General features: G+C 41.0%; 1 protein-coding gene across 2 annotated transcripts in view; it reads left to right on the forward strand.

Annotated features, from left to right (window-relative positions):
* The window catches only part of top2b (DNA topoisomerase II beta), a 30117-nt gene continuing 17401 nt past the window's right edge, over positions 1–12716 (forward strand). For both annotated transcript variants that reach the window (XM_083925015.1, XM_083925016.1), the window contains exons 1-12: positions 1–120; positions 2088–2252; positions 3834–3924; positions 5816–5879; positions 7801–7946; positions 8055–8152; positions 8642–8854; positions 10312–10485; positions 10572–10673; positions 10782–10919; positions 11026–11164; positions 11323–11480. In XM_083925015.1, coding sequence (XP_083781141.1) covers positions 79–120; positions 2088–2252; positions 3834–3924; positions 5816–5879; positions 7801–7946; positions 8055–8152; positions 8642–8854; positions 10312–10485; positions 10572–10673; positions 10782–10919; positions 11026–11164; positions 11323–11480 — 1530 coding nt within the window. In that variant the 5' untranslated portion in view covers positions 1–78. The remainder of the gene's footprint in view (positions 121–2087; positions 2253–3833; positions 3925–5815; positions 5880–7800; positions 7947–8054; positions 8153–8641; positions 8855–10311; positions 10486–10571; positions 10674–10781; positions 10920–11025; positions 11165–11322; positions 11481–12716) is intronic.

A 12716-nucleotide genomic window follows, 5' to 3' on the forward strand; every position in this document is an offset into this window, starting at 1 on the left:
TGCGGGCGGACATTTAATTGAATTGAAATTGAAGACATTTCGCGAGGAGCATCACAAACCTTAGGATCACAAAGGAAGATGTCCAACGGCGCAGCAGGAAGCGGGGGTCTGGCGTGGATGGTAAGTTAGTCACACAACTAACGTTAACAAAGTTTTCTAATCTAAATGGTGCTTTTGTGAAAGCTGAAAGTGTTCAGTTCACCTTAGCACGGCGCACCGGGGTAGTCGGAAGCTATCCCTCGCGTTTAACGTTCAACCCCATCGCAAGTCCGTAGTGTCCTGTCCTGAATACGCTTGTTAAAGAGCACACAGTTGTGGTTTCGCCATTTCAATCCTGACCGGGTTTCGAGCGCGGAGACTGCCGTAAAATCTAGTCTCACAGTAAGGAAGGCAGCACGGGTTACGAACGGACCATAAGTCACAAGTCATAAGTTCACATCCTCAATACAGACGCGAAGTAAAATTCACTATCAATGGAAAGCTAGTGCGTAAGTGTTAAATACACAGTCTAAAGCCGCGGCATTAACTCACACCACTCACAGGTTTATTGTTTATTACAGTATAAACACATTGGAATAAGTCTAATGTGTCTTTTAAAGTTCCCAGTGATGAGCGGTGAGGAACAGGGGAAGTGAACTCACACCGTTAGGAAGTCTTGCGAGTCTTGAACATGGTTTTTCAATGGCGTGGGGTTCAAACAAGATACAGTGTTGCTAGCTCTTGTGCCATGGGTGAATCAGTTTTGCACAGCCTTCACCCAGCATAGTCTCCCTACCAGCACCTTCATTGGGGGATTTAAGGAACTATTGTTTGTCATTAAAATCGAGCAATGCAAGGAGGCACACAGCAGATGTGTATGATGTGGGGGGTGCCTGAACATATGCTTAATGCATCCCACTCATTGCTATGACACTGCCACAGGGTTTATTCTGCAATCCTCAGTAAAGTTTAAGCACACTAACTTAAACCCACTACTTTGTGCAGTGTAATATATGATGATAAAGGAATGGAAACTTTGAAGAAGAATTATTAATGAAGCGGATTCAGTTAAAATTATACTTCACAATACATTGGTGATGCATGCTCAACTAAGCTGTTCATTTAATTGACATTTAAACCAAAAGACACCACACAGATTTGTAATAAGATCGTGTTATTTCTGATGATAAAAGATTTTTGTTTTTGCATTTTCCAAACTGTGTACAAACTCTGAAGAAGGCAATGATGTTGTCTTTTTATGGTCGTGGCAATATTAATTTGTGTGATAAACACATTGTGAAAAAAGAGATTTTTTTTTTAGTTATAAGAGAGAATTAATAGAAAACTGCGCTTTAAAATGTAACAATCTTTAATTTTGTTAATGATGTATTTTGTGTTCAGTTCAATTTATCGGAATCATTTCCTTACTGTTTTAATTGAACCAGCAATTTGTTTTGTTTTAGCAGAACGGCAGAACCGATTACACTTTAACATCTAGCTATTTGATATTTATTGAAAGTGCTATTGTTCTCTCGATGTTCAACTTTATTACATATTTTGCTCATGTGACCGAAATGTCTTTTTTTCCCTTTAAGATGTAAAGCAATTGGTTGCCAGTATCTCAAAATGGTTGCCAATGGCAACCTAGCAACTGTTACTGTCAAGCCCTGGTTTATTGTTTACATTTTTGTCTGCATTCTCTTCAAGGCAAAGGTCATTTTTTTCGGCTGACATATTTAAAATGCAAGTATATCAGTTTTATTACTGGTTATTCTAATTAATTGGCGTTGATTTTACCAAAATCTGACATTTGTACTTGTTTTTTTTTGTACTTACTTATATTACTACCAAATATAACAGCACTGTAGTTTGAAATAGAGGGACTTTAAGCTTACTGTAGTGTAAAGAACAAAATGTTCCAATTACAGTATACTGGCCAGTGATTGTTTATCGCCAAAATCACAAAGCAACAGGGAGGTCTAGGGTGTTCTCCCTATGGTGGTCAGCACTGATAATCCTCTGTCAACAACACATCAGAGTCCTTTTCTTCCATGGCCTGGGGTGTTTTACGTGGGTGTATTAATAACAATATCAATTCTGCCACACAGGAGGCGACAAATGGCAGAGGTGATAGTGGCAAGGTGGAAGGGGCCAAGAAAGACAAGGCAGGCTCCAAGCTGTCTGTGGAGAGAGTGTACCAGAAGAAGACCCAGCTAGAGCATATCCTTCTCCGTCCAGACACGTACATCGGCACTGTGGAGCCCATCACCCAGGTGAGTAAGGGCATTTCCTTTCATTGTTGACTTCAAGGATAGACGGATGAGTCCCTTTCAGACATGCACTGTAATCAGAAATACTGCTCAGTTTACACGTTGGCTTTATGTCACAAAGGGACCTCTGGTAATCGACTGACGACTTGATAACATGTTACTGACATTTTCTGCTCACTGTGTACAAATCTAGGCACATGAAGCTCAACGCTTTAGCTATTGTTTGCATGAAATATGTTTAAAAAATAACCCACGGGGGGGAGAGCAAGTGTGTTTTACAAGAACTGCAAGATGTATTAACAATGTGTACGCACAAAACCATGTACACATCTTACATAAACTGTATTTATGAAGGGAGACTGTGTGGTAAGAGAGTGCATTCCTCACAGAGTTCAGGCCAGCGCACACACGGTTTTAATGCACATACCTATGGGGGATATGATGAGAAGGAGGTTGAATACAAATTGAGAGACCAGTTATATTGTTTTTAGGTTTTTTGCCAATGTGTGTATTATTATTATTTTTGCATTCTGCACAGTCTTCTGTAAAATGCCAATTAAAGGCACATTTATAAACTTAATTTCAAATTAGTGATAAATTGCATCATTCTTACTGTTCTCACCCCGTTAATAATTGTTTAATACCATCCTGAATTGCCAAGCACTCACTTTGTCAAGTCAGTTTCAACATTAGCGCAAAGCATGAATCATTGATCATCCTTCTGACGTTTAATAATAATGATTCAAATCTTACTGTGACGACGGCGTGCAGAAACATGCGATGAATTAGTGGTACGGACCTCACAGATGCCACAAAGTCAGCGAAATATCCCTCTGTGTCCCGTTCTTCTCATTGACGGGTCTAATGAATGGTTCAATGTGCATATGTACATTTATTAAACAGAATCAGGCGTATGTGCAGATTTATATGAGTTTTACGCATCTTGCCCCTGGTGTGGAGCTGTAGGTTATAGTAATTAGCTTTCCGATAGAGCTGACTGGCAGCAAGTACACCCATGTATAATTCAGTTTGACTCGTAATTATGTATTTGTTACTGATTTGTGTCTGTCTCAGCCCAGCACAAGTATATATCTTGGAGTCAGGCTGAGGTTTGCAGGATCGACATTCAGTTCATCTTGCAAATTACAACAGACTACTGAAAGAAACTAAGTTTGTGTGATGATCTCTGTGATTAGCTGCTGTCTATCCTTTAAACATGTGACACGGCTTTGACTATGGCAACATTCTGACATCCATACATGTGATGTTTTTGCATATAACCCATGATGAGATTACAGAGCTCTCAAGAACTTAAAAGATGCTCTTTGATCACAGAGTTTGGTCTGATGTTGAAATCAGAGAACTAGAGAAAATGAATAGATTGTTCACTAGTAAAATACGTTTTCTTCAAAAATCCATATCAGCCTTTAGATTTGTTAATCTAGTCCTGCTAACAAGCTTACACGTGACTATTTTGGCCTATCCTCTTGTTAGCATACTCTTAGCTTTGTTGTGTTGACAGCAGAATGTTTTTATGGTCACTGCTACCAATGAACTTAAAAACTCCTTTTGAATCTTTTTCAGCAAATGTGGGTTTTTGATGAAGAAATAGGAATGAACCAGAGGGAAATCACCTACGTTCCCGGACTGTACAAAATCTTTGATGAAATCCTTGGTGAGTGAATCCACGCTGTTCCGCTCCCCTCCACACTGTCACCTGCATAGTTAATACACAGCATCCTTTGTTACTGGAGGTCGTCCCTCTACAGCTCTGATATTAAAGGCTTATTATCACTATGAAAATGTCTGCGTCAGTCACTGAATCCTGCTGTGGGCACTGCTCAGCAGCAGCATTGATCTAGGCCTGTGTGTGGAGATTAGTCTCCCTCTGGGAGCTCATCTTTGTGTGCACCGTTTGCAGCCTAAATGGATGTTTGTAAAAAAAAAAAAAAAGGAAAAGTTGAGGAATGATGTCAGTGTTTGTGGTGGCTCAATGAAGCTGCAGTACCTGGTAAAGTGTTCCTCAGCCCAGCCAGCGTTCCTCAGCTAAATAAAGGTTGATTAAACAGGTGTGCAGTCTATCTGTTACATGTTAGTTTAGTGCGAACACTATAATGCTTTGCTTGATGCCTCTTCTAGTAAAGTGCCCCAGTGTAATACTCAGATTTTACATGATGCTGCTCGACACTGCTCACAGCATGGGCGTGTTGTTGATGATTGCTTTTTATCTCTGCACACATGGCCCTCACTCCGTGTGTTTATAAAGGTGTTTGATTAATGACAGCTTCATTGTCTGGATATTACTGCTGTGTCCTGTAATTACAAAAGAGGCTCAGGCCCGTAGCAGATATTTAAAGTGTAATTCCATGGAAAAATCATCCCATGGTCTTTCTCGGCACTTACACTCATCAAATAAGCCATCGAGACAGTTTTTATTGTGTTTAAACTATTAACGGAGCAATCCGGGAGAGACGCTAACAGCCATACTGGGCTAACACTGATTAGCTCGGGGAAGTACGGTGAAGGCAATAAAACGTCTTTTTTAACCACTAATATTGCTCAAAATAACACCAAACCTCTGCAGCAGCATGAGAAGAGTCCCTACACAGAAAACAAAGCAGCAACAACGTAGTTTATGAACCCAGAGTTTATTAAAAGAGTGTTTTAAAGACTTACCTACTGGCCCCTGTACCAGCTCCTCTCATAGTAAAGTCCATTCAAGTGGATTACCAAATGCATTCTAAAAGGAAGGAGCCCATTGGTGCTTTGTTTTCTGCGTAGGGACTCTTCTCATGCTGCTGCAGAGGTTTGCTGTTATTTTCAGCAGTACTAGTGGTTAAAAAAGACGTTTTATTGCCTTCAACGTACTGCCCCGAGCTAGTAAGTGTTAGCCATGTCCGGCTGTTAGCGGTTCTACCGGATTTCTCTGTTAGTGTTTTTCCTGTGTGAACTATTGTCTCGCTGGGTTAATTGATGAATGAAAGTGCCAAAAAAGACCATGTGATGATTTTGTGCCAGAATTACCCTTTAAAGCGGAATCAATCTCAGCAAAAATACATTACACTTTACTTGCGTGTAAAAACATTACTCGTTTTTTTATACCTGAACTGAACCAAGTGGGGTTCATGATTCTTATTCAGTTGATTAGATATCCAAAATGTACTTAATTGAGGATTATCAGAATGTGTATGTGTCCTCTGATTTTTTTTTTAGTAAAGATTTAGATGTGATGGTAAAAGCTTTAAGGGTCAGGGCATTTTTGGTTTAACTCTTTAAAAGCTGTACGAACCGTGCTTTTTACAGGCAACAACCCCGAGTTTACAGGGACTGGTCACTTCCTATTACAGCTACAACTAATGCTTTGATTTTATGATCAAGTCACATGTTGATTATTTTGTTAACTAATCCATTTATAAATCTCTATCTGGTTCCAGCTTCTCCAGTGTGAGAATTTGCTGCCTATTTCTGTTGTTGATAAATGTAAATTGAATGTCTTTGGACAAAACAAGAAGTGAAGACATCGCTTTGTGATCTGTGGTTTACATGTGTTTGTTTTTCTTTGACAGTCAATGCAGCAGACAACAAACAAAGGGACAAGAACATGAATGCCATTAAGATCACTATTGATCCGTGAGTACAAGGTTTTATAATGTAATAATAACCAAAAAGAGTGTATTAAGTAGCAAGTTGGATTTGGATCTTGACCTTTTCTACAAAATGTCATGTAAATGTATTCATGACTTTTATGAAAAACTAGAGGGCAGCTCCTTTTGCCCTTTCTTTACCCAGATTAAATATTCTTTATCAGTACGTAGTGATGTCGATGGTCTTGTCTGGATCCTGTATTCAGATGGCGGTTTTCCCTATGTAGTGGATATTACCAGGTCTCGGTAAATTCATACAGTATATGGATGTGGTTTGAGACATACTGTAGATCCAGGTGAAACTACAGTATAAGGAGCCTGTGCTGTAATGCACCGAACTCTTGATTTATATGCGGTTCACCAACTGCATCAACATCTGACTGCTTAAACAGCAGCGTGTCCTTCAGCCAAGCTGCTGCTCCCTCTAATGTCCCCAGCTGTATAAATGATACCATTAGCTCTGCCGCACTCAGGAATCTACTGCTGATGTGAGCTGATAGAGATGTTAATGCTCCTCTCTGCAGCTCCCCGCGTCTCTTTGTGACTGAGCTTATTAAGCACTGGTGTCGTTATTTTGCGTCATATCCTATCAGAGATAAGACGGATAGATATGATGCATAGAATTCAAGAACAACTCTACAACCTATTTTTCCTGAAACACAACCTTTTCACATCTTCAGAAATGGGTTTAAACCCAGACACAAGGGGGTTTTATATAGAAAATGCGTCACATATGCGGCCAGCAAAGAAGGCTTTCTGGGATAGGTGTAAACGTGATGTGAAGCACAAAGTTGTGTGCACAGTGATGTACATCATAAGCATCAGAAGAAGTTAGCCCTGTAATCTGCTAATTTTACATTATATAATTTTAGAACTTTCTCTGCCGTGATGGTCAGCATCTGTTCTGCTGTCCCTCATTCCTGTGATCAGCTGTTTCCTGCTTTTAAAACAACGCACACAACAGTTCACGTCATCGACACCTTCGCCCAAGTCACGCCTGTCAAGAAACGGCATTTTAGAATGAAAACGTGTTAGTGTGTGTGTCTAAATTGGAGTCACGCCGTGTCAATACCCAGATAAGTAGTGCATACTGGCTGCGTAGCGGCTCCTGTTTCATTCATGAAGTGTATTTTTTTTTTTTTTACCAGCAGGAATTGAAAACGGTACAATCCTCCTGAGTATCCTCCCTTCACTGATGACAGTGTTGCCAGTGGTTCAGAGCTAGACTTGAAGCAGCCTCTACCATAATTGGTAGAGAGGGTATAGATTTGACTTGAATGTATATCCTCCCAACCACTTTGATCAGGAGGATATAACTGTACAACACTACTCACAGAAATCTTACCGATGTTGCCCTGTACTTCGAGGGCACAGAATACAAGACAACACCACTCAGCCAACCCATGACCACCCCGCTTCTCCCCTCAAAGAAAGCGGTGTTGCGAGACTTACCTCACGTCTGTGCAGCTTTTGCATTTCTGTATCTTCTGCTTCATCGTTGTGGTTTGAGGTTTAGTTTCTCTCCTGTTTGTATTTTCAGATATCTGTGATATTTTACTTTCATTTTCGCATCCAGCTGTACAGGAGTCATGTTAAGTTAAATAACAACGTATGGGTGTGAAGAATTTATAGGAATTGCAACAGCAGATATTGGGACATAATGAACAGGAACCTCTCTAGTAATATTTATGAATACTGGTAAATCTTGTAATTAAGTAACTGACTAGATATTGGTGCCAGGTTTCAGTACATTTGATCTCTTGTGGTGACCAAGACACATTTCGGTGGGTTGACTGGGTACGGTTCAATACCTGTTCCTACACACAATATCTTTCAGATTGTCTGTGTCCAGGTGATCCTCCAGCTGTTGTAACTCATTCCCTCGCCTTTATTCTGCCTCCCCCCAGTGAGTCCAACACCATCACTATCTGGAACAATGGTAAAGGAATACCTGTGGTGGAGCACAAGGACGAGAAGATGTACGTGCCAGCTCTGATTTTCGGCCACCTGCTCACCTCCAGCAACTATGACGATGACGAGAAAAAGGTCACGGGTGAGAGGAGACATCTTAACATCTGTTATCAGCGGTTATTGAAGTTGGTTCAGAAATGTGGATATTGTTTACTGCTGTCTGCGATGCTAACCGTTCGTTTGGCCCCAGGTGGAAGGAACGGCTACGGTGCTAAACTCTGCAACATCTTCAGCACCAAGTTCACAGTAGAAACTGCCAGCAAGGAATACAGACACAGTTTCAAACAGGTAAGGATGTCTCTTCTGTTCGGTATGCTTTGATAGTTTGATATAGTGATACCTGTTTATGGTCTGATCTTTTCCACTTCATTGAATGATTAACTATTTGGCTGTACCGTTATGTTTTGTTGGAAGGAAATTTGAATATTAAATGACCAGTGCAATGTGATGTTTGAACAAAGTCATTGCTGTTTTATAGGGTTTTGACATGTGGTAATAACTGAGGTAAGGTTGTGTATATTATCCCCTTCTGTGGTTGCACCCTCGAGTGTTGTATGGGTACACGTGTTACGGTTGTTTCATATCACGATTGTTTGGGCGAAGGACTAAATGCACTTGATACAATAAGGGTGGTCTGATTTTTTTTTCCTGTTTAAAAGCTTCATTTTTTCAGTTTCAAGTAATTTCAAGTAATAAAATAGTCTAGAAGTGAATATGACAACTTGCTAGGCAGGTATGTGTGTGTGTATATGTTACCATGATTTTTACCATCCTCAGACGTGGCAGAACAACATGGGCAAGACTACTGACCCCAAGATCAAGTTCTTCGATGGGGACGATTTCACCTGCGTGACGTTCCAGCCGGACCTGTCCAAGTTCAAGATGGAGAAACTGGACAAGGATATTGTAGCACTCCTCACCCGCAGAGCATATGATGTAGCCGGTTCATGCAGGGGAGTTAAAGTCACGCTGAACGGGAAAAAATTACCTGTAAGTCTCTTTCTCCGTCTCATTACACATTTTTTTCCCCTTTATTGTTCTCTACTAGATTTAAAGTTTGTGTTGAGGGTTAACTAATGCTGTTCACAGCTTTTAGTTCTAACTTTGACAGACGTGGACATTCAATGGTTTGTTGTTGTTGTCGATGCTCAGAAATCCTAACTTGAGGTTCTCTGTCATTTTTGGCTCCTGAGCAGCAAATAGTACTTCGTTGTGAAGCCTTAGTTTTTTTATTTGTCATTTGTGGTATATCTGAAAATCTGCTTTGTACATGTGGTTATCGAGCTAGTGTAGATTCAGAATACTGCATTCTTCACAAGTGATTTATAGCCACCAGAAAGCAATGTCTGTTGATGGCACATACTTACAGGGCTCATACAAAGTCTTGACGGTTTGGAAAAAGCATAATTTTAACATTTTCTATGTTAGGAAAATGCTTGAATTTAAATAGACTGGATGACAACGGATGAAAACTGCTTGATTTTCAAATGATTCTTAAAAACTGTACTTAATTTGGACAATGTCCTTTATTTCCTTTATTTACCTTCTATAGACTGTGTGGGTCAGGGGATTCATTCATTTCGCTAATGCTAGGTGTTTTTACACTGGACAGTAAGACGATAATTTAGCTCCCTTTTTTGCAACCTGGTCCATGAATTCAAACAGACAGCATATTGGCGGCCTGATTTACCAACTTAATGTGTTGTTCGGACCCTACACTTATTGGCAGCTTGGTTTCCATTAAGATATAAAGTTCTAATAGTCATGAAGTTCAGCTTATTGGCTTATTGTCGGTACAAACAAAATTCAATGCATAAATAAGTAACGTACAAAAAAAAAGGTTTATGCTATAGTAGGCATTTTGGGGATTACTGGTTAAATATGCACAACACATCAGGGAATTCAGGCTCTAATAATAATAAAGATGTATTCACTGCACATCATATCAGACATGAGCAGACATTGCTTGGACAATATTTGATATAATTGCAGTAATCAACAGATTGTTGCATTAAAAAAATGTATTGTTCATAAATGTAAAAATCTGCTTTTTTTATTAGTCCTGCAAGGGGAAAAAAACATTTCACTCTTTAGTTGTTTAAACACACACACAAGCCTCAAATATGCACACGTGCACAAACAGGTAATTAATGGAGAGATGTCAGAGCGAGAGGGACCCATGAGAAGCACCCAGAGCAATTTTTGGGGTTCTGTTTCTTGCTCGAGGGCACCTTGGCAGTGCCCAGGCACCTCTCCAGCCACCAATCCACCCTCCTCTCTTGGTCCGTATGGGGACTTGAACTGGCAACCCTTTGGTTTCCAAGCCAAGTCCCTATGACCTGAGCCAGATCCATGACTTATGACAGGCTTGGCGGCAGTTATGATTTTTCCACAAGTCAATATTACCAATTGAACCTAACCTGTATCTATCTTTTCTGTCACTAAAGATCACTGGGTTCCGCAGCTATGTGGATCTGTATGTAAAGGACAAACTGGACGAGACCGGTGTTGCTCTGAAGGTGGTCAATGAGACTGTGAATGATCGTTGGGAGGTTTGCCTCACCCTAAGTGAGAAGGGATTCCAACAAATCGGCTTTGTCAACAGCATCGCCACTACCAAGGTATCTGAATATCAACAGTGAAAAAGTGGTGCTATACGTAAACATGTGAAAATGTGTTTCTAACACTCAGGGCGTGTATCTTTCAGGGTGGCAGGCATGTTGACTATGTGGTGGACCAGATAGTTTCCAAACTTATTGAAGTGGTGAAGAAGAAGAACAAGGCAGGAGTGTCAGTCAAACCCTTCCAGGTAGAGTTACGAGTGGTTGTACGCAACATTTTTAACTGGAGGCGACTGTGATGGTTTCATTGCAGACATGTTGAAAACTGACCTTCCTTCCTCTCATTTGTGCTTTAGGTAAAGAACCACATCTGGGTGTTTGTGAACGCACTGATCGAGAACCCCACGTTTGACTCCCAGACTAAGGAGAACATGACACTGCAGACCAAGAGCTTTGGGTCCAAGTGCCTTCTGTCAGAGAAGTTCGTCAGGGCTGTAAGGATACTTCTCATTGGCTTTCAGCTCCTCACTGTTTATGGTTCCTCACTTCACATAGTTGGGCATCAGTCATGAAAGGATTCTGTCTTTTTGTCACCCACAGGCGACCAACTGCGGGATCGTTGAGAGTATACTCAACTGGGTCAAGTTCAAAGCTCAGACCCAGCTGAATAAGAAGTGCTCATCCGTGAAGTACAGCAAGATCAAAGGCATTCCCAAGCTAGATGACGCCAACGACGCTGGTGTGTAAACAGTGTGATTATTTATTAATGTGTAGAACAATGCGTTTCCTTGAATGTCCACCACTGACTGCAGAGTTGTGGCCGTTGCCTCTTAGACAAAACGCTGTACAGTGATTCACAGTAATTCATGATAACCCTTTTCCACATCCATGTCCTAGGTGGCAAACACTCCTCTGACTGCACACTCATCCTCACTGAGGGAGACTCAGCCAAGTCTCTTGCTGTTTCTGGACTTGGAGTCATTGGGCGCGATCGCTACGGAGTGTTCCCACTGAGAGGAAAGATCCTAAATGTGCGAGAGGCAACACACAAGCAGGTATGAAAAGACGTGTCGGGGAATGTAAGAAAAAGCAGAAACGCCCTGTGAAAACGCAGCTGTAACTAAGTTGGATAAAAGCCACAATGGTGATTAATGTTAGAACCAAGCCCCCACTACAGTGATTTCCTTGTTGATCCAGTAAGGAAGTGCCAAAGCTGCAGTTCACTTAGTGTCCACTAGGGGCATGTTTCATAACAGAGCAGTTTCTCATTGACCCCCATGTTAAACAGGCTGTTATCACAGCATAATTAAACCTGTTTAAGGCCTGGTACAAAAAAACATTCTAGGTTGTATGTTTAGGTCATATCTCCATGACAACACTAAGAGGGTGAATTTTTCTGTAACAGGCTAGTTTTTATTTTATTGGAGGATAAAGTTTATGAATAATTAAGGAAGCAGCCTCAGCTGGCCGCTGGCCCTCACTTCTCCTCGGAGGTGGACGTTTGTCCCTCCCCCCAACGTCACATCAATTTGGTAAGAGGAAATGAGGCGGGGTCAAAGTCTGACAAGATGGCGACTCCCATAGGCGAGGAAGATTGGATCAAGTTGAGAGAACAGACCCCGACGTAGAGGCTTCCTCCATTTTTTATACAGTCTATGATTAGAAAGAGCGGATCTGTGCTTTCATTCTCACTACTGGCACTTCAACACCTCAGCTTCCCCTCCATGGAAGCTGATAAGAGGCAGCGTGTAGAGTTCCACGTACACCAGAGGGACATCACTCACAAATGATTGAGTTTGTTAGGAGAAATGGTATCAAATACCACAACAGCACATGTTAAACACTGAAAGAGCCCCAGTAAAGAAGAGCACAGTTAATTCTCACCAACAGGCGCAGATAGATTTAACAGTAAAGTTGCTATAAACCGTACAAGTGATGAGGGACACTGCTTCTGTATGAGAACTTTTCAGAAAAACACATAATCAGGTGGGAGAATAAAATGTGATCCTCAGCAGTGAAAAAAGTATTCACCCACGTTTGCCCATGGTGAAATAAAGCCTGTCCATGTCCGTTATTAGGTTATTGATATAAATCAACGTGTAGATACCACTCAGTGTCTTTAAATCTGCCATCATTCTTTGTAGACGGGTGCGCACTCACAAATCCAACATGGACACCCCTTTGCTGTCAAATGTACATCTAATATTTATATTGGTGTACTGTTGACTTGTCCGTCAGCTCCTTTATTGGAAACGTCTGCCTACAGTTAATGATGAACCAGCATAGTTTGG

This window comes from Echiichthys vipera (genome assembly GCF_963691815.1).
Source record: "Echiichthys vipera genome assembly, chromosome: 13".
In the NCBI taxonomy this organism is placed as follows: Eukaryota; Metazoa; Chordata; class Actinopteri; order Perciformes; family Trachinidae; genus Echiichthys; species Echiichthys vipera.